General features: G+C 51.3%; 1 protein-coding gene across 1 annotated transcript in view; it reads right to left on the bottom strand.

Annotated features, from left to right (window-relative positions):
- LOC116938469 (lens fiber membrane intrinsic protein) overlaps window positions 1-23748 on the bottom strand; it is a 114511-nt gene extending 90763 nt beyond the window's left edge. Inside the window, exons 1-4 of the mRNA XM_076064186.1 lie at window positions 22744-23748; window positions 13534-13656; window positions 6417-6471; window positions 3811-3960 (exon numbers count right to left, since the gene is read on the bottom strand). Of these exons, the coding sequence (XP_075920301.1) occupies window positions 3811-3960; window positions 6417-6471; window positions 13534-13656 (328 nt within the window). The 5' untranslated portion in view covers window positions 22744-23748. The remainder of the gene's footprint in view (window positions 1-3810; window positions 3961-6416; window positions 6472-13533; window positions 13657-22743) is intronic.
- Between the last annotated feature and the right edge of the window lie 2312 nt (window positions 23749-26060).

Below are 26060 nucleotides of genomic sequence, written 5' to 3'. Positions count from 1 at the left end.
GCAGTGTTGAGTCAGTGGTGCAGTGTTGAGTCTATGGGTGGCAGTGTTGAGTCTATGGCAGTGTTGAGTCTATAGGCGGCAGTGTTGAGTCTATGGCAGTGTTGAGTCTATAGGCGGCAGTGTTGATTCTATGGTGCAGTGCTGAGTCTATGGTGCAGCACTAAGTCTGTGGGTCTCCATGCTGAGTCTGTGGGTCTCAATGTTGAGTCTGTGGGTCTCAATGCTGAGTCTGTGGGTCTCAGTGCTGAGTCTGTGGGTCTCAGTGCTGAGTCTGTGGATCTCCGTGTTGAGTCTGTGGGTCTCAGTGTTGAGTCTATGGCAGTGCTGAGTCTGTGGGTCTCAGTGCTGAGTCTGTGGGTCTCAGTGTTGAGTCTGTGGGTCTCATTGCTGAGTCTGTGGGTCTCAGTTTTGAGTCTGTGGGTCTCAGTGCTGAGTCTGTGGGTCTCAGTGTTGAGTCTATGGCAGTGCTGAGTCTGTGGGTCTCAGTGCTGATTCTGTGGGTCTCAGTGCTGAGTCTGTGGGTCGCAGTGTTGAGTCTGTGGGTCTCAATGCTGAGTCTGTGGGTCTCAATGCTGAGTCTGTGGGTCTCAGTGCTGAGTCTGTGGGTCTCAATGCTGAGTCTGTGGGTCTCAATGCTGAGTCTGTGGGTCTCAGTGAGAGTCTGTGGGTCTCAATGTTGAGTCTGTGGGTCTCAGTGCTGAGTCTGTGGGTCTCAGTGCTGAGTTTGTGGGTCTCAGTGCTGAGTCTGTGGGTCTCAGTGCTGAGTCTATTGCAGTGCTGAGTCTGTGGGTCTAAGTGCTGAGTCTGTGGGTCTCAGTGCTGATTCTGTGGGTCTCAGTGCTGAGTCTGTGGGTCTCAATGCTGAGTCTGTGGGTCTCAGTGTTGAGTCTGTGGGTCTCAGTGCTGAGTCTGTGGGTCTCAGTGTTGAGTCTGTGGGTCTCAGTGTTGAGTCTGTGGGTCTCAGTGTTGAGTCTGTAGGTCTCAGTGCTGAGTCTGTGGGTCTCAATGCTGAGTCTGTGGGTCTCAATGCTGAGTCTGTGGGTCTCAGTGCTGAGTATGTGGGTCTCATTGCTGAGTTTGTGGGTCTCAGTGCTGAGTCTATGGTGTAGTGATGAGTCTATGGGCAGTGTTGAGTCAATGGTGGAGTGTTGAGTCTATGGTGCAGTGCTGAGTCTATGGTGCAGTGCTGAGTCTATGGTGCAGTGTTGAGTCTGAGGGTCTCAGTGTTGAGTCTGTGGGTCTCAGTTCTGAGTCTTTGGGTCTCAGTGCTGAGTCTGTGGGTCTCAGTGTTGAGTCTGTGGGTCTCAGTGCTGAGTCTGTGGGTCTCTGTGTTGAGTCTATGGGTCTCAGTGCTGAGTCTGTGTCAGTGCTGAGTCTGTGGGTCTCTGTGTTGAGTCTATGGGTCTCAGTGCTTAGTCTATGGCAGTGCTGAGTCTGTGGGTCTCAGTACTGAGTCTGTAGGTCTCAGTGCTGAGTCTGTGGGTCTCAGTACTGAGTCTGTGGGTCTCAGTGCTGAGTCTGTGGGTCTCAGTGTTGAGTCTGTGGGTATCAATGCTGAGTCTATGGTGCAGTGCTGAGTCTGTGGGTCTCAGTGCTGAGTCTGTGGGTCTCAGTGCTGAGTCTGTGGGTCTCAGTGCTGAGTCTGTGGGTCTCAGTGTTGAGTCTGTGGGTCTCAGTGTTGAGTCTATGAGTCTGTGGGTCTCAGTGTTGAGTCTATGGGTCTCTGTGTTGAGTCTGTGAGTCTCAGTGCTGAGTCTGTGGGTCTCAGTGTTGAATCTATGAGTCTGTGAGTCTCAGTGCTGAGTCTGTGGGTCTCGGTGCTGAGTCTTTGGGTCTCATTGTTGAGTCTGTGGGTCTCAGTACTGAGTCTGTGGTGTAGTGTTGAGTCTATGGGCAGTTTTGAGTCTATGGAGCAGTGTTGAGTCTATAGTGCATTGTTGAGTCTATGGGCAGTGTTGAGTCTATGGTGCAGTGTTGAGTCTATGGCAGTGTTGAGTCTATGGGTGGCAGTGTTGAGTCTGTGGTGCAGTGTTGAGTCTATGGCAGTGTTGAGTCTATGGTGCAGTGTTGAGTCTATGGCAGTGTTGAGTCTATGGGTGGCAGTGTTGAGTCTATGGCAGTGTTGAGTCTATGGGTGGCAGTGTTGAGTCTGTGGTGCAGTGTTGAGTCTATGGCAGTGCTGAGTCTGTGGGTCTCATTGCTGAGTCTGTGGGTCTCAGGGCTGAGTCTGTGGGTCTCAGGGCTGAGTCTATGGGTCTCAGTGCTGAGTCTGTGGGTCTCAGTGTTGAGTCTATGGGTCTCAGTGCTGAGTCTGTGGGTCTCAATGCTGAGTCTGTGGGTCTCAGTGTTGAGTCTGTGGGTCTCAGTGATGAGTCTATGGCAGTTCTGAGTCTGTGGGTCTCAGTGCTGAGTCTGTGGGTCTCAGTGCTGAGTCTGTGGGTCTCAGTGCTGAGTCTGTGGGTCTCAGTGCTGAGTCTGTGGGTCTCAGTGTTGAGTCTGTGGGTCTCAGTGTTGAGTCTATGGGGCAGTGTTGAGTCTGTGGGTCTCAGTGTTGAGTCTGTGGGTCTCATTGTTGAGTCTGTGGGTCTCAGTGTTGAGTCTGTGGGTCTCAGTGTTGAGTCTGTGGGTCTCAGTGTTGAGTCTGTGGGTCTCAGTGCTGAGTCTGTGGGTCTCAGTGCTGAGTCTGTGGGTCTCAGTGCTGAGTCTGTGGGTCTCAATGCTGAGTCTGTGGGTCTCAGTGCTGAGTCTGTGACAGTGCTGAGTCTGTGGGTCTCAGTGCTGAGTCTGTGGGTCTCAGTGTTGAGTCTGTGGGTCTCAGTGTTGAGTCTGTGGCAGTGCTGAGTCTGTGGGTCTCAGTGTTGAGTCTGTGGGTCTCAGTGTTGAGTCTGTGGGTCTCAGTGCTGAGTCTGTGGGTCTCAATGCTGAGTCTGTGGGTCTCAGTGCTGAGTCTGTGGCAGTGCTGAGTCTGGGGGTCTCAGTGTTGAGTCTGTGGGTCTCAGTGCTGAGTCTGTGGGTCTCAGTGCTGAGTCTGTGGGTCTCAGTGCTGAGTCTGTGGGTCTCAGTGCTGAGTCTGTGGGTCTCAGTGCTGAGTCTGTGGGTCTCAGTGAGTGAATGGGTGAGTGGGTGAGTGGGTGGGTGAGTTAGTGAGTGACTGAGTGAGTGAGTGACTGAGTGAGTGAGTGGGTGAGTGACTGAGTGACTGAGTGAGTAACTGAGTGAGTGACTGAGTGACTGAGTAAGTGACTGAGTGACTGAGTGAGTGACTGAGTGAGTGAGTGAATGAGTGACTGTGTGAGTGAGTGAGTGAATGAGTGACTGAGTGAGTTATTTAGTGAGTGAGTGAATGAGTGAGTGGGTGAGTGGGTGACTGAGTGAGTGACTGAGTGATTGTCTGAGTGAGTGATTGAGTGACTGAGTGAGTGAGTGAATGAGTGACTGAGTGACTGAATGAGTGAGTGACTGAGTGAGTGAGTGAATGAGTGACTGAGTGAGTGGGTGAGTGACTGAGTGACTGAGTGAGTGAATGAGTGACTGAGTGACTGGATGAGTGAGTGACTGAGTGAGTGAGTGAATGAGTGACTGAGTGACTGGGTGAGTAACTGAGTGAGTGAGTGACTGAGTTAGTGAATGAGTGAGTGACTGAGTGAGTGTCTGAGTAAGTGATTGTGTGACTGAGTGAGTGACTGAGTGACTGAGTGAGTGAATGAGTGAGTGACTGAGTGAGTGAATGACTGAGTAAGTGACTGAGTGACTGAGTGACTGAGTGAGTGACTGAGTGAGTGACTGAGTGATGGGTGAATGAGTGGTTACCAGCGAGCATGAAGACGAGTCCGCTGATCCAGGTTCGGTCCAGACGGTAGAAGGATCTCGAGTTGTTGAAGGCGAAGGCACCACATGCCACAGCAGCCACGCAGACGATCAGCGAGAGGAGGAGCAGAGCTCTTGTCGTGTCCATGAACGCTGAGGGCGGGAGACGGTGGGTGGGTGGGTGAGTGGGTGGGTGAGTGAGTTAGTGAGTGGGTGAGTGAGTGGGTGGGTGAGTGGGTGAGTGGGTGGGTGGGTGAGTGGGTGGGTGAGTTGGTGAGTGAGTGATTGGGTGAGTGGGTGGGTGAGTGGGTGGGTGGGTGGGTGAGTGGGTGAGTGGGTGGGTGGGTGGGTGAGTGGGTGGGTGAGTGAGTGAGTGAGTGGGTGCGTGGGTGCGTGGGTGAGTGAGTAAGTGGGTGAATGGGTGAGTGGGTGGGTGAGATAGTGAGTGGGTGAGTTGGTGGGTGGGTGGGTGGGTAAGTGAGTGGGTGGGTGGGTGAGTGAGTGGGTGGGTGGGTGAGTGGGTGGGTGAGTGAGTGAGTTGGTGGGTTGGTGGGTGGGTGAGTGAGTGAGTGGGTGGGTGAGTGGGTGAGTTGGTGGGTGGGTGAGTAAGTGAGTGAGTGAGTGGAAGGGATAGTGGGTGGGTGAGTTGGTGAGTGAGTTATTGGGTGAGTGGGTGGGTGAGTGGGTGGGTGGGTGGGTGAGTGGGTGAGTGGGTGGGTGGGTGGGTGAGTGGGTGGGTCGGTGAGTGAGTGAGTGAGTGGGTGAGTGGGTGGGTGAGTGGGTGGGTGAGTGGGTGGGTGGGTGGGTGAGTGGGTGGGTGAGTGGGTGGGTGGGTGGGTGAGTGGGTGAGTTGGTGAGTGGGTGGGTGGGTGAGTGAGTGGGTGAGTGGGTGGGTGAGTGGGTGGGTGGGTGGGTGAGTGAGTGGGTGAGTGAGTGAGTGAGTGGGTGGGTGAGTTGGTGAGTGAGTGATTGGGTGAGTGGGTGGGTGAGTGGGTGGGTGGGTGAGTGGGTGAGTGGGTGGGTGGGTGGGTGAGTGGGTGGGTGAGTGAGTGAGTGAGTGGGTGCGTGGGTGCGTGGGTGAGTGAGTAAGTGGGTGAATGGGTGAGTGGGTGGGTGAGATAGTGAGTGGGTGAGTTGGTGGGTGGGTGGGTGGGTAAGTGAGTGGGTGGGTGGGTGAGTGAGTGGGTGGGTGGGTGAGTGGGTGGGTGAGTGAGTGAGTTGGTGGGTTGGTGGGTGGGTGAGTGAGTGAGTGGGTGGGTGAGTGGGTGAGTTGGTGGGTGGGTGAGTAAGTGAGTGAGTGAGTGGAAGGGATAGTGGGTGGGTGAGTTGGTGAGTGAGTTATTGGGTGAGTGGGTGGGTGAGTGGGTGGGTGGGTGGGTGAGTGGGTGAGTGGGTGGGTGGGTGGGTGAGTGGGTGGGTCGGTGAGTGAGTGAGTGAGTGGGTGAGTGGGTGGGTGAGTGGGTGGGTGAGTGGGTGGGTGGGTGGGTGAGTGGGTGGGTGAGTGGGTGGGTGGGTGGGTGAGTGGGTGAGTGGGTGAGTCGGTGAGTGGGTGGGTGGGTGGGTGAGTGAGTGAGTGAGTGGGTGAGTGGGTGGGTGAGTGGGTGGGTGAGTGGGTGGGTGAGTGAGTGGGTGAGTGGGTGGGTGGGTGGGTGGGTCGGTGAGTGAGTGAGTGGGTGAGTGGAAGGGAGAGTGGGTGGGTGAGTTGGTGAGTGAGTGATTGGGTGAGTGGGTGGGTGAGTGGGTGGGTGGGTGGGTGAGTGAGTGAGTGGGTGAGTGGGTGAGTGGGTGGGTGGGTGGGTGAGTGAGTGAGTGAGTGGGTGAGTGGGTGGGTGAGTGAGTGGGTGAGTGGGTGGGTGAGTGAGTTGGTGGGTGGGTGAGTTCGTGGGTGGGTCGGTGAGTGGGTGAGTGGGTGAGTGGGAGGGAGAGTGGGTGGGTGAGTGGGTGAGTGAGTGAGTGGGTGAGTGGGTGAGTGAGTGGGTGGGTGAGTGGGTGAGTGAGTGGGTGAGTGAGTGAGTGGGAGAGTGGGTGGGTTGGTGAGTGGGTGAGTGAGTGAGTGGGTGAGTGAGTGAGTGAGTGGATGGGTGAGTGGGTGGGTGAGTGGGTGGGTGAGTGAGTGAGTGAGTGGGTGAGTGGATGGGTGAGTGGGTGGGTGCATGGGTGAGTGAGTGAGTGAGTGGGTGAATGGGTGAGTGAGTGGGTGGGTGGGTGAGTGAGTGAGTGGGTGGGTGAGTGGGTGAGTGAGTGGGTGAGTGGGTGGGTGAGTGGGTGAGTGAGTGAGTGGGTGAGTGAGTGGGTTAGTGGGTGGGAGAGTGGGTGGGTGAGTGGGTGCGTGAGTGAGTGGGTGAGTGAGTGGGTGAGTGGGTAATTAATTGTGTGGGTGAGTGGATAGGTGGGTGGGTGAGTGGGTGCTTGAGTGGATTATTGAGCGAATGGGTGAGTGGGTGGGTTGGTGAGTGGGTGAGTGAGAGAGTGGGTGTGTGAGTGGGTGGGTGAGTGGGTGGGTGGATGAGTGAATGAGTGAATAAGTGGGTGAGTGAGTGAGTGAATGAGTGGGTGAATGAGTGGGTGAGTGAGTAGAGTGAATGAGTGGGTGAGTGAGTGTTACTCACCCATTGTATCCGTGTGGTAGTAACATTTATTACCCACGCAGTATCTCCACAGCCCCTACAAATCAACAACATGAACAAAAACATCAGTGTTGAGTCTATGGGCAGTGTTGAGTCTATGGTGCAGTGTTGAGTCTATGGGCAGTGTTGAGTCTATGGTGCAGTGTTGAGTCTATGGTGCAGTGCTGAGTCTATGGTGCAGTGTTGCGTCTATAGTGCAGTGTTGAGTCTATGGTGCAGTGTTAAGTCTATGGTGCAGTGTTGAGTCTATGGTGCAGTGCTGAGTCTATGGTGCAGTGTTGCGTCTATAGTGCAGTGTTGAGTCTATGGTGCAGTGTTGAGTCTATGGTGCAGTGCTGAGTCTATGGTGCAGTGCTGAGTCTATGGTGCAGTGCTGAGTCTATGGTGCAGTGTTGAGTCTATGGTGCAGTGTTGAGTCTATGGTGCAGTGCTGAGTCTATGGTGCAGTGTTGAGTCTATGGTGCAGTGTTGAGTCTATGGGCAGTGCTGATTCTATGACAGTGTTGAGTCTATGGGCAGTGTTGAGTCTATGGTGCAGTGTTGAGTCTATGGTGCAGTGTTGAGTCTATGGGCAGTGTTGAGTCTATGGGAAGTGTTGAGTCTATGGTGCAGTGTTGAGTCTATGGGCAGTGTTGAGTCTATGGTGCAGTGCTGAGTCTATGGTGTGGTGCTGAGTCTATGGGACAGTGTTGAGTCTGTGGTACAGTGCTGAGTCTAGAGTGCAGTGTTGAGTCTATGGTGCAGTGTTGAGTCTATGGGCAGTGTTGAGTCTATGGTGCAGTGCTGAGTCTATGGTGCAGTGTTGAGTCTATGGGCAGTGTTGAGTCTATGGTGCAGTGCTGAGTCTATGGTGCAGTGTTGAGTCAATGGGCAGTGCTGAGTCTATGGTGCAGTGTTGAGTCTATGGTGCAGTGTTGAGTCAATGGGCAGTGCTGAGTCTATGGTGCAGTGTTGAGTCTATGGTGCAGTGCTGAGTCTATGGTGCAGCGCTGAGTCTATGGTGCAGTGTTGAGTCTATGGTGCAGTGCTGAGTCTATGGTGCAGTGTTGAGTCTATGGTGCAGTGTTGAGTCTATGGTGCAGTGTTGAGTCTATGGTGCAGTGTTGAGTCTATGGTGCAGTGCTGAGTCTATGGGCAGTGTTGAGTCTATGGTGCAGTGTTGAGTCTATGGTGGCAGTGTTGAGTCTATGGTGCAGTGTTGAGTCTATCGTGCAGTGTTGAGTCTGTGGTGCAGTGCTGAGTCTATGGTGCAGTGCTGAGTCTATGGTGCAGTGCTGAGTCTATGGTGCAGTGTTGAGTCTATGGTGCAGTGTTGAGTCTATGGTGCAGTGCTGAGTCTATGGTGCAGTGTTGAGTCTATGGGTGGCAGTGTTGAGTCTATGGTGCAGTGCTGAGTCTATAGGCAGTGTTGAGTCTATGGTGCAGTGTTGAGTCTATGGTGCAGTGCTGAGTCTATGGTGCAGTGTTGAGTCTATGGTGCAGTGCTGAGTCTATGGTGGCAGTGCTGAGTCTATGGGTGGCAGTGTTGAGTCTATGGTGCAGTGTTGAGTCTATGGTGCAGTGCTGAGTCTATGGTGCAGTGTTGAGTCTATGGTGCAGTGTTGAGTCTATGGTGCAGTGTTGAGTCTATGGTGCAGTGTTGAGTCTATGGTGCAGTGCTGAGTCTATGGTGCAGTGTTGAGTCTATGGTGGCAGTGTTGAGTCTATGGTGCAGTGTTGAGTCTATGGTGCAGTGTTGAGTCTATGGTGCAGTGCTGAGTCTATGGTGCAGTGTTGAGTCTATGGTGCAGTGTTTAGTCTATGGTGCAGTGCTGAGTCTATGGTGCAGTGCTGAGTCTATGGTGCAGTGCTGAGTCTATGGTGCAGTGCTGAGTCTATGGTGCAGTGTTGAGTCTATGGTGCAGTGCTGAGTCTATGGTGCAGTGCTGAGTCTATGGTGCAGTGCTGAGTCTATGGTGCAGTGTTGAGTCTATGGTGCAGTGCTGAGTCTATGCTGTAGTGTTGAGTCTATGGTGCAGTGTTGAGTCTATGGTGGCAGTGTTGAGTCTATGGTGCAGTGTTGAGTCTATGGTGCAGTGTTGAGTCTATGGTGTAGTGTTGAGTCTATGGTGCAGTGCTGAGTCTATGGTGCAGTGTTGAGTCTATGGGTGGCAGTGTTGAGTCTATGGTGCAGTGTTGAGTCTATGGTGCAGTGTTGAGTCTATGGTGCAGTGTTGAGTCTATGGTGCAGTGCTGAGTCTATGCTGCAGTGTTGAGTCTATGGTGCAGTGCTGAGTCTATGGTGCAGTGTTGAGTATATGGGTGGCAGTGTTGAGTCTATGGTGCAGTGTTGAGTCTATGGTGCAGTGTTGAGTCTATGGTGCAGTGTTGAGTCTATGGTGCAGTGCTGAGTCTATGGTGCAGTGTTGAGTATATGGGTGGCAGTGTTGAGTCTATGGTGCAGTGTTGAGTCTATGGTGCAGTGTTGAGTCTATGGTGCAGTGCTGAGTCTATGGTGCAGTGTTGAATCTATGGTGCAGTGTTGAGTCTATGGTGCAGTGCTGAGTCTATGGTGCAGTGCTGAGTCTATGGTGCAGTGTTGAGTCTATGGTGCAGTGCTGAGTCTATGGTGCAGTGTTGAGTCTATGGGTGGCAGTGTTGAGTCTATGGGTGGCAGTGTTGAGTCTATGGTGCAGTGTTGAGTCTATGGTGCAGTGTTGAGTCTATGGTGCAGTGTTGAGTCTATGGTGCAGTGTTGAGTCTATGGGTGGCAGTGTTGAGTCTATGGTGCAGTGTTGAGTCTATGGTGCAGTGTTTAGTCTATGGTGCAGTGCTGAGTCTATGGTGCAGTGCTGAGTCTATGGGGCAGTGTTGAGTCTATGGGTGGCAGTGTTGAGTCTATGGTGCAGTGTTGAGTCTATGGGTGGCAGTGTTGAGTCTATGGTGCAGTGTTGAGTCTATGGTGGCAGTGTTGAGTCTATGGTGCAGTGCTGAGTCTATGGTGCAGTGCTGAGTCAATGGGGCAGTGCTGAGTCTATGGTGCAGTGTTGAGTCTATGGGTGGCAGTGTTGAGTCTATGGTGCAGTGTTGAGTCTATGGTGCAGTGCTGAGTCTATGGTGCAGTGATGAGTCTCTGGTGCAGTGTTGAGTCTATGGTGCAGTGTTGAGTCTATGGTGCGGTGCTGAGTCTATGGTGCAGTGTTGAGTCTATGGTGCAGTGTTGAGTCTATGGTGCAGTGTTGAGTCTATGGTGCAGTGTTGAGTCTATGGTGCAGTGTTGAGTCTATGGTGTGGTGCTGAGTCTATGGTGCAGTGCTGAGTCTATGGTGCAGTGTTGAGTCTATGGTGCAGTGTTGAGTCTATGGTGCAGTGTTGAGTCTATGGTGCAGTGTTGAGTCTATGGTGCAGTGTTGAGTCTATGGTGCAGTGTTGAGTCTATGGGCAGTGTTGAGTCTATGGTGCAGTGTTGAGTCTATGGTGCAGTGTTGAGTCTATGGGCAGTGTTGAGTCTATGGGCAGTGTTGAGTCTATGGTGCAGTGTTGAGTCTATGGTGCAGTGCTGAGTCTATGGTGCAGTGTTGAGTCTATGGGCAGTGTTGAGTCTATGGTGCAGTGTTGAGTCTATGGTGCAGTGTTGAGTCTATGGTGCAGTGTTGAGTCTATGGTGCAGTGCTGATTCTATGGTGCAGTGTTGAGTATATGGGTGGCAGTGTTGAGTCTATGGTGCAGTGTTGAGTCTATGGTGCAGTGTTGAGTCTATGGTGCAGTGCTGAGTCTATGGTGCAGTGTTGAATCTATGGTGCAGTGTTGAGTCTATGGTGCAGTGCTGAGTCTATGGTGCAGTGCTGAGTCTATGGTGCAGTGTTGAGTCTATGGTGCAGTGCTGAGTCTATGGTGCAGTGTTGAGTCTATGGGTGGCAGTGTTGAGTCTATGGGTGGCAGTGTTGAGTCTATGGTGCAGTGTTGAGTCTATGGTGCAGTGTTGAGTCTATGGTGCAGTGTTGAGTCTATGGTGCAGTGTTGAGTCTATGGGTGGCAGTGTTGAGTCTATGGTGCAGTGTTGAGTCTATGGTGCAGTGTTTAGTCTATGGTGCAGTGCTGAGTCTATGGTGCAGTGCTGAGTCTATGGGGCAGTGTTGAGTCTATGGGTGGCAGTGTTGAGTCTATGGTGCAGTGTTGAGTCTATGGGTGGCAGTGTTGAGTCTATGGTGCAGTGTTGAGTCTATGGTGGCAGTGTTGAGTCTATGGTGCAGTGCTGAGTCTATGGTGCAGTGCTGAGTCAATGGGGCAGTGCTGAGTCTATGGTGCAGTGTTGAGTCTATGGGTGGCAGTGTTGAGTCTATGGTGCAGTGTTGAGTCTATGGTGCAGTGCTGAGTCTATGGTGCAGTGATGAGTCTCTGGTGCAGTGTTGAGTCTATGGTGCAGTGTTGAGTCTATGGTGCGGTGCTGAGTCTATGGTGCAGTGTTGAGTCTATGGTGCAGTGTTGAGTCTATGGTGCAGTGTTGAGTCTATGGTGCAGTGTTGAGTCTATGGTGCAGTGTTGAGTCTATGGTGTGGTGCTGAGTCTATGGTGCAGTGCTGAGTCTATGGTGCAGTGTTGAGTCTATGGTGCAGTGTTGAGTCTATGGTGCAGTGTTGAGTCTATGGTGCAGTGTTGAGTCTATGGTGCAGTGTTGAGTCTATGGTGCAGTGTTGAGTCTATGGGCAGTGTTGAGTCTATGTTGCAGTGTTGAGTCTATGGTGCAGTGTTGAGTCTATGGGCAGTGTTGAGTCTATGGGCAGTGTTGAGTCTATGGTGCAGTGTTGAGTCTATGGTGCAGTGCTGAGTCTATGGTGCAGTGTTGAGTCTATGGGCAGTGTTGAGTCTATGGTGCAGTGTTGCGTCTATGGGCAGTGTTGAGTCTATGGTGCAATGCTGAGTCTATGGTGCAGTGTTGAGTCTATGGGTGGCAGTGTTGAGTCTATGGTGCAGGGTTGAGTCTATGGTGCAGTGTTGAGTCTATGGTGCAGTGCTGAGTCTATGGTGCAGTGCTGAGTCTATGGTGCAGTGTTGAGTCTATGGGTGGCAGTGTTGAGTCTATGGTGCATTGTTGAGTCTATGGCTGGCAGTGTTGAGTCTATGGTGCAGTGTTGAGTCTATGGTGCAGTGTTGAGTCTATGGTGCAGTGTTTAGTCTATGGGGCAGTGCTGAGTCTATGGTGCAGTGCTGAGTCTATGGTACAGTGCTGAGTCTATGGTGCAGTGTTGAGTCTATGGTGCAGTGTTGAGTCTATGGTGCAGTGCTGAGTCTATGGTGCAGTGTTGAGTCTATGGTGCAGTGCTGAGTCTATGGTGCAGTGCTGAGTCTATGGTGCAGTGTTGAGTCTATGGTGCAGTGCTGAGTCTATGGTGCAGTGTTGAGTCTATGGGTGGCAGTGTTGAGTCTATGGTGCAGTGCTGAGTCTATGGTGCAGTGCTGAGTCTATGGGTGGCAGTGCTGAGTCTATGACAGTGTTGAGTCTATTGTGCAGTGCTGAGTCTATGGGTGGCAGTGCTGAGTCTATGGGTGGCAGTGCTGAGTCTATGGGTGGCAGTGTTGAGTCTATGGTGCAGTGCTGAGTCTATGGTGCAGTGTTGAGTCTATGGTGCAGTGTTGAGTCTATGGGGCAGTGCTGAGTCTATGGTGCAGTGCTGAGTCTATGGGTGGCAGTGTTGAGTCTATGGTGCAGTGTTGAGTCTATGGTGCAGTGCTGAGTCTATTGTGCAGTGCTGAGTCTATGGTGCAGTGTTGAGTCTATGGTGCAGTGTTGAGTCTATGGGGCAGTGCTGAGTCTATGGGTGGCAGTGTTGAGTCTATGGGTTGCAGTGCTGAGTCTATGGGTGGCAGTGTTGAGTCTATGGTGCAGTGTTGAGTCTATGGTGCAGTGTTGAGTCTATGGGTGGCAGTGTTGAGTCTATGGTGCAGTGCTGAGTCTATGGTGCAGTGTTGAGTCTATGGTGCATGTTGAGTCTATGGGGCAGTGCTGAGTCTATGGTGCAGTGCTGAGTCTATTGGTGGCAGTGTTGAGTCTATGGGTGGCAGTGTTGAGTCTATGGGTGGCAGTGCTGAGTCTATGGTGCAGTGTTGAGTCTATGGGTGGCAGTGTTGAGTCTATGGGTGGCAGTGTTGAGTCTATGGTGGCAGTGTTGAGTCTATGGGTGGCAGTGTTGAGTCTATGGTGCAGTGCTGAGTCTATGGTGCAGTGCTGAGTCTATGGTGCAGTGCTGAGTCTATGGGTGGCAGTGTTGAGTCTATGGTGCAGTGTTGAGTCTATGGTGCAGTGCTGAGTCTATGGTGCAGTGCTGAGTCTATGGTGCAGTGTTGAGTCTATGGGCAGTGCTGAGTCTATGGGTGGCAGTGTTGAGTCTATGGTGCAGTGTTGAGTCTATGGTGCAGTGTTGAGTCTATGGGTGGCAGTGTTGAGTCTATGGGTGGCAGTGTTGAGTCTATGGTGCAGTGTTGAGTCTATGGGTGGCAGTGTTGAGTCTATGGTGCAGTGCTGAGTCTATGGGTGGCAGTGCTGAGTCTATGGTGCAGTGCTGAGTCTATGGTGGCAGTGCTGAGTCTATGGGTGGCAGTGTTGAGTCTATGGGTGGCAGTGTTGAGTCTATGGTGCAGTGCTGAGTCTATGGTGCAGTGTTGAGTCTATGGTGGCAGTGTTGAGTCTATGGGTGGCAGTGTTGAGTCTATGGGCAGTGTTGAGTCTATGGGTGGCAGTGTTGAGTCTATGGTACAGTGTTGAGTCTATGGTGCAGTGTTGAGTCTATGGGTGGCAGTGTTGAGTCTATGGTGCAGTGCTGGGTCTATTGTGCAGTGCTGAGTCTATGGTGCAGTGCTGAGTCTATGGTGCAGTGTTGAGTCTATGGTGGCAGTGTTGAGTCTATGGTGCAGTGTTGAGTCTATGGTGCAGTGTTGAGTCTATGGTGCAGTGTTGAGTCTATGGGCAGTGTTGAGTCTATGGGGCAGTGCTGAGTCTATGGTGCAGTGTTGAGTCTATGGGTGGCAGTGTTGAGTCTATGGTGCAGTGCTGAGTCTATGGTGCAGTGTTGAGTCTATGGGCAGTGCTGAGTCTATGGTGCAGTGTTGAGTCTATGGGTACTTGGTGAGAGAGGTTCCCGGAGAAGCGGTACTCGAGCCAGAAGTCCGTTGCTGTGGACACGATGAGTAGCAGACTGCCCGCACAGCCAAAGACAAGGCTGGCTCCTAGCAGTCCGAACATCATCTGCAGAGACAAAGGTAATCCCCAGGTAGTCTCCGATGCAATGTAGGGGCAAGTGCCGTTAGCCAGTAGGACACGCGCATACTCTGAAGCACAGACGCACACACAGACACACACGTACACGTATACACACATACACATATACACACATATACACACAACAACAACAACAACAACCGCCATTCGCCACTAAGTGGCGGTGACGTCACCACGACGCTTGTGCCAGGCTATGTGCACCTTGAGGCTATCACGTGAAGTGTCGATCGCCCGCTGGCAGGAGGTCACGGGGCAGACCCAGCAGGTGCCACGGGTCGACTGACTGAGATGGCTGGGTGATGCACCACCTGTGCCCCCCTACTGTGTCCCCTACTGTGCTTTAGCCACCCGGCGCTCCGCTCGTTGTTGTGAGCGTCGCTCCTCCGCCCTCCGTTGTTGTTGGAGGGCGACTGCCTCCAACTGCCCAGTAGCGTCCTTCACGAGCCTCCTCCACAGAGGCCGATCTTGACACCGCTGGTACCGGTCATCGGCAAGTCCACTCAGCTCCACGTCCTCCTGTACCACGTCACTCCATCTCTTCTCTAGCCCCGTGCCTCCTGTACAACATCACTCCATCTCTTCTCTAGCGGGTGCCGCGCCCGTTTTGTTCCCTCGATCTGGCCAAACAAAAGCTGTTTCGGCATGCGGTGGCTGGGCATGCGGGCTACATGACCCAGCCATCGCAGCCTTGCCTGCCGGAGGAGCTCACCGATGGGACCTTGCCCAGATCTTTCAAGGATTTGTGAGCTCCTCACACAATCCAGCCTGCAGGTTAAACCCAGGATGGATCGTAGGCAAGCCAGCCTAAATGTTTCTAACCGGCGAAGATGTTCCATTAAGGGGGTCCACGTTTCGCAAGCGTAGAGAAGGGAGGGAATGACCGTGGCCGAGAAGACCTGAAGCTTAGTGCGGAGCGACAGACCATTTAGCTTCCACACAGCGTTACGCAACCGATGAAAAGATATTGCCGCTCGACTGATTCGGAGTGAGACCTCCGCTGTTAAACTGGAGCCGGTCACAAGCACACAGTCACATACACAGATTCACACACACACAGACACACACAGACTCACACAGCCAAACACACAGACTCACACAAACAGACACACAGATTCATACAGACACACACAAAGACCCACACACACACAGACACAAAGACAAAGATCCCCCGTATAGCCTTAACCGTATGTAGGGGCAAGTGCTGTTAGCGAGACACACACACAGACACACACACAGACAAACACACAGACTCAAACACAGACTCACACACACACACACACGGACACACACACACAGACAAATACAGGCTCACACAGACCCACGAACACAAACTCACACACACAGACATAGACACACACACAGACACACACACATACACACACACACATACACACACATATCCCGCGTATAGCCCTAGCAGACTACAGGGGCAAGTGCTGTTACCGGCGCTGTGGCTACACACACAGAGGGGGTGGGTGGCCAGCACCACCACGCCCGGCCGCCTTTGTCTCTCCCCCAGTACTCGAACTATAGACGGACATCCACCCACTCACCCAGGCACTCACTCACTCAACCACCTACTCACCCACACAGTCACTCACCCACTCACTCAACCACCCACTCACCCACTCATTTACCTACTCATCCACTCACTCAACCACCCACTCACCCAACCCTTCAACCACCCACTCACCTACTCGACACCTCACTCACCCACCCACTCACCCACTCATTCACCCACTCACTCACCCACTCACCCACTCACTCACCCACCCACTCACTCACCCACTCACTCACCCACTCACTGACTCACTAACCCACCCACTCACTCAACCACCCACTCACCCACGCCTTCAACCACCCACTCACCTACTCGACACCTCACTCACCCACCCACTCACCCACTCATTCACTCACCAACTCACTCACCGACTCACTCACCCATTCACTCACTCACTCACTCACGCACCCACCCACCCACTCAACCATCCACTCATCCACACACCCACTCACTCACCTACTCATCCACTCACTCACCCACCCACGCACCCACTCACTCACTCTTTCACTAATTCACCCACCCACTCAAACATTCACTCATCCACCCACCCACTCACTCTTTCACTCACTCACCCACCCACTCACCGACCCACTCAGTCACCCACCTACTCAACCACTTACTCACCCACCCACTCAACCACCCACTCACCCACCCACTCACCAAATCGCTCAACCACTCACTCACAAAGTCGCTCACTCAGACGTCGAATCAATCACCCGCTCACTCAGTCATTAACTCACTCACCCATTGAGAAACCCAAAGACTCACACAGAGGCCCATAGACTCACACCGAGACCCATAAACACACACAGAGACCCATAGACTCACAGAGAGCTCCATAGACTCACACAGAGACCCATAGACTCACAGAGAGGCCCATAGACTCACACAGAGACCCATAGACACACACAGAGACCCGTAGACTCACAAAGAGATCCATAGACTCACACAGAGACCCATAGACTCACCACACAGAGACCCATAGACTCACCACACAGAGACCCATAGACTCATCACACATAGACCCACAGACTCACCACACAGAGACCCATAGACTCACCACACAGACACCCATAGACTCACCACACAGAGACCCATAGATTCATCAAACGGACACCCACAGACTCACCACACAGAGACCCACAGACTCACCACACAGAGACCCATAGACTCACCACCACACAGAAACCCATAGACTCACACAGAGACCAATAGACACACACAGAGACCCGTAGACTCTCACAGAGACCCATAGACTCACACAGAGACCCTTAGACTCACACAGAGACCCATTGACTCACACAGAGACCCATAGACTCACAAAGAGACCCATAGACTCACACAGATACCCATAGACTCACACAGATGCCTTTAGACTCACACAGAGACCCGTAGACTCACACAGAGACCCATAGACTCACACAGAGACCCATAGACTCACCACACAGAGACCCATAGACTCACACAGATACCCATAGACTCACCACACAGAGACCCATAGACTCACCACACTGAAACGCATAGACTCAACACACAATGACCCACAGACTCACCACACAGAGACCTATAGACTCACCACACAGACACCCATACACTCACCACACAGAGACCAATAAACTCATCACACGGAGACCCACAGACTCACACACAGAGACCCATAGACTCACCACACAGAGACCCATAGCCTCACCACACAGACCCACAGACTCACACACAGAGACCCATAGACTCACCACACAGAGACCCATAGCCTCACCACACAGACCCACAGACTCACCACACAGAGACCCATAGACTCACCACACAGAGACCCATGGACTCATCACACAAAGACCCATAGACTCACCACACAGAGACCCATAGACTCACCACACAGAGACCCATAGACTCACCACACAGAGACCCATAGACTCACCACACAGAGACCCATACAGTGAGGGAAAAAATCATTTGATCCCCTGCTGATTTTGTACGTTTGCCCACTGACAAAGAAATGATCAGTCTATAATTTTAATGGTAGGTTTATTTGGACAGTGAGAGACAGAATAACCACATCAAAATCCAGAAAAACGCATGTCAAAAATGTTATAAATTGATTTGCATTTTAATAAGGGAAATAAGTATTTGACCCCCTATCAATCAGAAAGATTCCTGGCTCCCAGGCGTCTTTTATACAGGTAACGAGCTGAGATTAGGAGCACACTCTTAAAGGGAGTGCTCCTAATCTCAGCTTGTTACCTGTATAAAAGACACCTGTCCACAGAAACAATCAATCAATCAGATTCCAAACTCTCCACCATGGCCAAGACCAAAGAGCTCTCCAAGGATGTCAGGGACAAGATTGTAGACCTACACGAGGCTGGAATGGGCTACAAGACCATTGCCAAGCAGCTTGGCGAGAAGGTGACAACAGTTGGTGCGATTATTCGCGAATGGAAGAAACACAAAAGAACTGTCAATCTCCCATCGGCCTGGGGCTCCACGCAAGATCTCACCTCGTGGAGTTGCAATGATCATGAGAACGGTGAGGAATCAGCCCGGAACTACACGGGAGGATCTTGTCAATGACCTCGAGGCAGCTGGGACCACAGTCACCAAGACAACAATTGGTAACACACTACGCCGTGAAGGACTGAAATCCTGCAGCGCCCGCAAGGTCCCCCTGCTCAAGAAAGCACATATACATGCCCGTCTGAAGTTTGCCAATGAACATCTGAATGATTCAGAGGACAACTGGGTGAAAGTGTTGTGGGGTCAGATGAGACCAAAATGGAGCTCTTTGGCATCAACTCAACTCGCCGTGTTTGGAGGAGGAGGATTGCTGCCTATGAGCCCAAGAACACCATCCCCACCGTCAAACATGGAGGTGGAAACATTATGCTTTGGGGGTGTTTTTCTGCTAAGGGGGACAGGACAAATTCACCGCATCAAAGGGGACGATGGAACGGGGGCCATGTTACCGTCAAATCTTGGGTGAGAACCTCCTTCCCTCAGCCCAGGGCATTGAAAATGGGTCCGTGGATGGGTATTCCAGCATGACAATGACCCCAAAACACACGGCCAAGGCAACAAAGGAGTGGCTCAAGAAGAAGCACATTAAGGTCCTGGAGTGGGCCTAGCATAGTCTCCAGACCTTAATCCCGTAGACAATCTGTGGAGGGAGCTGAAGGTTTCGAGTTTGCCAAACGTCAGCCTCGAAACCTCAATGACTTGGAGAAGATCTGCAAAGAGGAGTGGGACAAAATCCCTCCTGAGATGTGTTGCAAACCTGGTGGCCAACTACAAGAAACGTCTGACCTCTGTGATTGCCAACAAAGGGTTTTGCCACCAAGTACTAAGTCATGTTTTGCAGAGGAGGTCAAATTCTTATTTCCCTCGATAAAATGCAAATCAATTTAGAACATTTTTGACATGCGTTTTTCTGGATATTTGTTGTTGTTATTCTGTCTCTCACTGTTCAAATAAACCTACCATTAAAATTATAGACTGATCATTTCTTTGTCAGTGGGCAAACGTACAAAATCAGCAGGGGATCAAATACTTTTTTCCCTCACTGTAGACTCATCACACAGAGATCCACAGACTCACCACACAGAGACCCACAGACTCACCACACAGAGACCCACAGACTCACCACACAGAGACCCATAGACTCACAACACAGAGACCCATAGACTCACCACACAGAGACCCACAGACTCACAACACAGAGACCCATAGACTCACCACACAGAGACCCATAGACTCATCACACAGAGACCCACAGACTCACCACACAGACACCCATAGACTCACCACACAGAGACCTATAGACTCACCACACAGAGACCCACAGACTCACCACACAGAGACCCACAGACTCACCACACAGAGACCCATAGACTCACAACACAGAGACCCATAGACTCACCACACAGAGACCCACAGACTCACAACACAGACACCCATAGACTCACCACACAGAGACCCACAGACTCATCACACAGAGACCCACAGACTGACCACAGAGAGACCCATAGACTCATCACCACACAGAGACCCACAGACTCACCACACAGACACCCACAGACTCACCACACAGAGATCCACAGACTCACCACACAGAGACCCATAGACTCACCACACGGACACCCATAGACTCACCACACAGACACCCATAGACTCACCACACAGACACCCATAGACTCACCACACAGAGACCCACAGACTCACCACACAGAGACCCATAGACTCACCACACAGACACCCACAGACTCACCACACAGACACCCACAGACTCACCACACAGAGACCCATAGACTCACTACACGGACACCCATAGACTCACCACACAGACACCCATAGACTCACCACACAGAGACCCATAGACTCACCACACAGACACCCATAGACTCACCACACAGAGACCCATAGACTCACCACACAGACACCCATAGACTCACCACACAGAGACCCACAGACTCACCACACAGAGACCCATAGACTCACCACACAGAGACCCATAGACTCACCACACAGACACCCATAGACTCACCACACAGAGACCCACAGACGCAACACACAGACACCCATAGACTCACCACACAGACACCCATAGACTCACCACACAGAGACCCATAGACTCACCACACAGACACCCATAGACTCACCACACAGAGACCCACAGACTCACCACACAGAGACCCATAGACTCACCACACAGAGACCCATAGACTCACCACACAGACACCCATAGACTAACCACACAGAGACCCATATACTCACCACACAGACACCCATAGACTCACCACACAGAGACCCATAGACTCACCACACAGACACCCATAGACTCACCACACAGAGACCCATAGACTCACCACACAGACACCCATAGACTCACCACACAGAGACCCACAGACTCATCACACAGAGACCCACAGACTGACCACAGAGAGACCCATAGACTCATCACCACACAGAGACCCACAGACTCACCACACAGACACCCACAGACTCACCACACAGAGATCCACAGACTCACCACATAGACACCCATAGACTCACCACATAGAGACCCACAGACTCACCACACAGAGACCCATAGACTCACCACACCGACACCCACAGACTCACCACACAGACACCCACAGACTCACCACACAGAGACCCATAGACTCACCACACGGACACCCATAGACTCACCACACAGACACCCATAGACTCACCACACAGACACCCATAGAATCACCACACAGAGACCCATAGACTCACCACACAGAGACCCACAGACTCACCACACAGAGACCCATAGACTCACCACACAGACACCCACAGACTCACCACACAGAGACCCATAGACTCACCACACAGAAACCCATAGACTCACCACACAGACACCCGTAGACTCACCACACAGAGACCCATAGACTCACCACACAGACACCCACAGACTCACCACACAGAGACCCATAGACTCACCACAAGGACACCCATAGACTCACCACACAGACACCCATAAACTCACCACACAGACACCCATAGACTCACCACACAGACACCCATAGACTCACCACACAGACACCCATAGACTCACCACACAGAGGCCCATAGACTCACTACACAGACACCCATAGACTCACCACACAGAGACCCATAGACTCACCACACAGAGACCCATAGACTCACCACATAGAGACCCATAGACTCACCAAACAGAGACCCATAGACTCACCACACAGCGACCCATAGACTCACCACATAGAGACCCATAGACTCACCACACAGACACCCATAGACTCACCACACAGACACCCATAGACTCACCACACAGACATCCATAGACTCACCACACAGACACCCATAGACTCACCACACAGAGACCCATAGACTCACCACACAGACACCCATAGACTCACCACACAGAGACCCATAGACTCACCACACAGACACCCATAGACTCACCACACAGAGACCCACAGACTCACCACACAGAGACCCATAGACTCACCACACAGAGACCCATAGACTCACCACACAGACACCCATAGACTCACCACACAGAGACCCACAGACGCACCACACAGACACCCATAGACTCACCACACAGACACCCATAGACTCACCACACAGAGACCCACAGACTCATCACACAGAGACCCACAGACTCACCACACAGAGACCCATAGACTCACCACACAGACACCCATAGACTCACCACACAGACACCCATAGACTCACCACACAGACACCCACAGACTCACCACACAGAGACCCACAGACTCACCACACAGAGACCCATAGACTCACCACACAGAGACCCATAGACTCACCACACAGAGACCCATAGACTCACCACACAGACACCCATAGACTCACCACACAGACACCCATAGACCCACCACACAGAGACCCATAGATTCACCACACAGACACCCACAGAATCACCACACAGACACCCATAGACTCACCACACAGACACCCATAGACTCACCACACAGACACCCGTAGACTCACCACACAGAGACCCATAAACTGACCACACAGAGACCCATAGACTCACCACACAGAGACCCATAGACTCACCACACAGAGACTCATAGACTCACCACACAGAGACCCACAAACTCACCACACAGACACCCATAGACTCACCACACAGAGACCCATAGACTCACTACACAGAGACCCATAGACTCATCACACAGAGACCCATAGACTCACCACACAGAGACCCACAGACTCACCACACAGAGACCCATAGACTCACCACACAGAGACCCACAGACTCATCACACAAAGACCCATAGACTCACCACACAGACACCCATAGACTCACCACACAGACACCCATAGACTCACCACACAGACACCCATAGACTCACCACACAGACACCCATAGACTCACCACACAGAGACCCACAGACTCACCACACAGAGACCCACAGACTCACCACACAGAGACCCACATACTCACTCACAGAGACCCACAGACTCACCACACAGAGACCCACAGACTCACCACACAGAGACCCATAGACTCACCACACAGAGACCCATAGACTCACCACACAGAGACCCACAGACTCACCACACAGAGACCCACAGACTCACCACATAGAGACCCATAGACTCACCACACAGAGACCCACAGACTCACCACACAGAGACCCACAGACTCACCACACAGAGACCCACAGACTCACCACACAGAGACCCACAGACTCACCACACAGAGACCCATAGACTCACCACACAGAGACCCACAGACTCACCACACAGAGACCCATAGACTCATCACACAGAGACCCACAGACTCACCACACAGAGACCCACAGACTCACCACACAGAGACCCACAGACTCACCACACAGAGACCCACAGACTCACCACACAGAGACCCACAGACTCACCACACAGAGACCCATAGACTCATCACACAGAGACCCACAGACTCACCACACAGAGACCCATAGACTCACCACACAGAGACCCATAGACTCATCACACGGACTCACCTTTGAGCCGTCTAAGCCCAAACACGTCTGCCCTTGTCTGTCTGTGTCTGTCTGTGTCTGTCTGTCTGTGTCTGTCTGTGTCAGTGTATGTCTGTGTCTGTCTGTGTCTGTCTGTCTGTCTCACTGTCTCTGTCTGTCTGTGGGATGAGTGAGTTGCAGTTGAGCGGGGCCCTGACTGCGATTTGCTGGGCGAGTGATCCGCCGATTGATCAGCTGAGTGAGTGATCAGCTGAGCGAGTGAGTGACCAGCTGAGTGATCAGCTGAGTGAGTGATCAGCTGAGCGAGTGAGTGATCAGCTGAGCGAGTGAGTGATCAGTTGAGTGAGTGATCAGCTGAGCGAGTGAGCGATCAGCTGAGCGAGTGAGTGATCAGCTGAGTGATCAGCTGAGCGAGTGAGTGATCAGCTGAGCGAGTGAGTGATCAGCTGAGCGAGTGGTCGATCAGCTGAGCGATCAGCTGAGCGAGTGAGCGATCAGCTGAGCGACTGAGCGATCAGCTGAGCGGATGGGTGAGCGATCAGCTGGGCGGATGGGTGAGTGAGCGGATGGGTGAGCGATCAGCTGAGCGGATGGGTGAGCGATCAACTGGGCGTATGGGGTAGTGAGCGGATGGGTGAGTGAGCGGATGGGTGAGCGATCAGCTGAGCGGATGGGTGAGTGAGCGGATGGGTGAGCGATCAGCTGGGCGGATGGGTGAGTGAGCGGATGGGTGAGTGAGCGGATGGGTAAGCGATCAGCTGAGCGGATGGGTGAGCGATCAGCTGAGCGGATGGGTGAGTGAGCGGATGGGTGAGCGATCAGCTGAGCGGATGGGTGAGCGATCAGCTGAGCGATCAGCTGTGCGAGCGAGCGAGCGATCAGCCGAGCGAGCTGGGTGAGCGATCAGCCGAGCGAGCTGGGTGAGCGATCAGCCGAGCGAGCTGGGTGAGCGATCAGCCGAGCGAGCTGGGTGAGCAGAGCGACCAAGCCGTGCCGAGCGAACCAAAAAGTTTAGCGAGCGGCGTAGCCGTCGGCCGTGAGTTTTGACAGAAATCCAGACCCCCCCCCTCCCTCCCTCCCTCCCTCACTCACTCCCTCCCAGCGGCACAACAACAACAACACCACCACCACCACCATCACCACAACAACACCACCACCATCACCACAACACCACCACCACCATCACCACAACCATTGGAACAAAGCAAAAAAAAAAACATGTTGTGCCTTCGTAAGGGCGAATTTGAGAGAGTGTGCGTGGAGTGGTGTGGGTGGTGGGTGGGGTTGGAAGGGGAGGGAGGGAGTGATGGGTTTGTGTTATTTTTTTTTGAACAAAAAGTTTCTCTTGTTAAAGTTTGTCGACTTTTTTTTTGGGGGGGTTAAAATTGTTGAGGTTAATTTTTTTTTTCATTTAAAGCTTTCGTGACTGCAGTAATTCGTATTCTTAGTTTTTTCGGTAAAGTCACCACGTTGAAGAGAAACAACAAATTAATAAAATATATATAAAACAATAAAAAATATAAAAACAATTCTCACGACGTTTCGACCATAACTCACGACGTCGTGAGAATTTTTTATTTGTTTTATTGTTTTATATATATATTATTATTTTGTTGTTTCTCTTCAACGTGACTTTACCGAAAAACAACTAAGAATATGATATTATTGTGTCATTTTATTTCGTCAATTTATTATTTCATTCTCATTCTACGTGGTGACTTTACCGAAAGAACCAAAGAAGATGAATAGGTTCACTCTCCTGTCTTCAATGTCCACCGGTCTTGATCACAAAAGCAAAGTGTTTGTGGTGAATAACAGCCATTTATGTACTCTTGAGGCATAGGCAATTAGCAAAAATAACACTGACTAACCAGGGACACGAAATAATAATGTTTTAAATTTTGATTTAAAGCTTTCGTGACTGCAGTAATTCATATTCTTAGTTTTTTCGGTAAAGTCACCACGTTGAAGAGAAACAACAAAATAACAAAATATATATAAAACAATAAAAAAATTCTCACGGACGTTTCGACCATAACTCAAACGGTCATCTTCAGGTGTGTGTTGGTTCGCATAAATTTATTTTTAAACGGCGCATTTATTTATTTATAAAAAACCGTTAGCGCCACGCGCAACGATTTGGCAGTTTGCCCAGGACTAGTCCATCTACATTCTGAAAAGAGGAGGGGGGAGACGAATTTTTTTTATAATGTATGCTGTCTGAAAGCCACTGTAAGCGTGAACAATCAATTAAGAACTGAAATGGTTTATCAAATCTTTCCAATGATTGCTAAGATAGAATCCATCTTCTCGGTTGAAATTGTCTCTGTGCTTGTATATGTGGATAGCCTCGTGAACGAATCTCTCATGGAAGCCAGATGGCTTACAAAGAACCTCCGTCTTGGAAAAGTCAATGGCATGTGAGCCTACTGAATTAGAACAATGATCTGCTACGGCCGAGGTGTTGGTCCTACCGTGTTTAAGGTCTGCTTTGTGTTCACGAATGCGGTCCGAGACATGGCGTTTGGTTTCTCCAATGTAACTACTACCACAGAGGCAACTTAGTTTGTAGACACCAACACACCTGAAGATGACCGTTTGAGTTATGGTCGAAACGTCGTGAGAATTTTTTATTGTTTTATATATATTTTGTTATTTTGTTGTTTCTCTTCAACGTGGTGACTTTACCGAAAAAACTAAGAATATGAATTACTGCAGTCACGAAAGCTTCAAATCAAAATTTAATCGCCTCTACGGGGAGGGTTTTCACATAACTTTAAGATCCTACAACAAACTCCGGGATAAGAAAGCTCAGCTGATCGAGTCTCTCACCTTCCTGAAGAGATGCCGCGACTCTGGGGTAATACCAATCGCATTTACACTGACCTCTGCTGCTGTAACTTCTTCTAATGCGAAACGAATTCTTTTCAAAACTAGCTTAGCTCTTATCTCAGAAAAAAATCAGACTTATACGCACAGAACAAGATCAGTTAGACAAGACACTCTACAAATCACACTTATCATTGACGGCAATAATGTCCACATCGGATTGGGAACAGGTAGACAATATGACTGCCTCTTCAGCTGCTACTATGTCGACCAAGTGTAAGGAAAACCTGATTTCCAAATTTAACCTCCTCTTCAACAAAAGACCGGACCCACACACCAAAAAGTTAGACGTTAACAAAGTCGTAATTGATCGCAGTAACAGTTCTATTTCCGATGGTCTGAAATCCGTTTTAGCTAAAGGTCTAAACTTTGCAGTCACACCTAAACACATACCAGTTAATGATATAATTGCCCAAGTAGACGTTGCTCTCAGGGGCCTGGGTCACATC

This window comes from Petromyzon marinus, unplaced genomic scaffold (assembly GCF_048934315.1).
Source record: "Petromyzon marinus isolate PM22_M1 ecotype Great Lakes invasive population unplaced genomic scaffold, UKy_Petmar_22M1.pri1.0 PM_Scaffold_36, whole genome shotgun sequence".
NCBI classification, from domain to species: domain Eukaryota; kingdom Metazoa; phylum Chordata; class Hyperoartia; order Petromyzontiformes; family Petromyzontidae; genus Petromyzon; species Petromyzon marinus.
The sequence above is the reverse complement of the archived record's forward strand: the minus strand, read 5'-3'. Positions and strand labels throughout refer to the sequence as shown.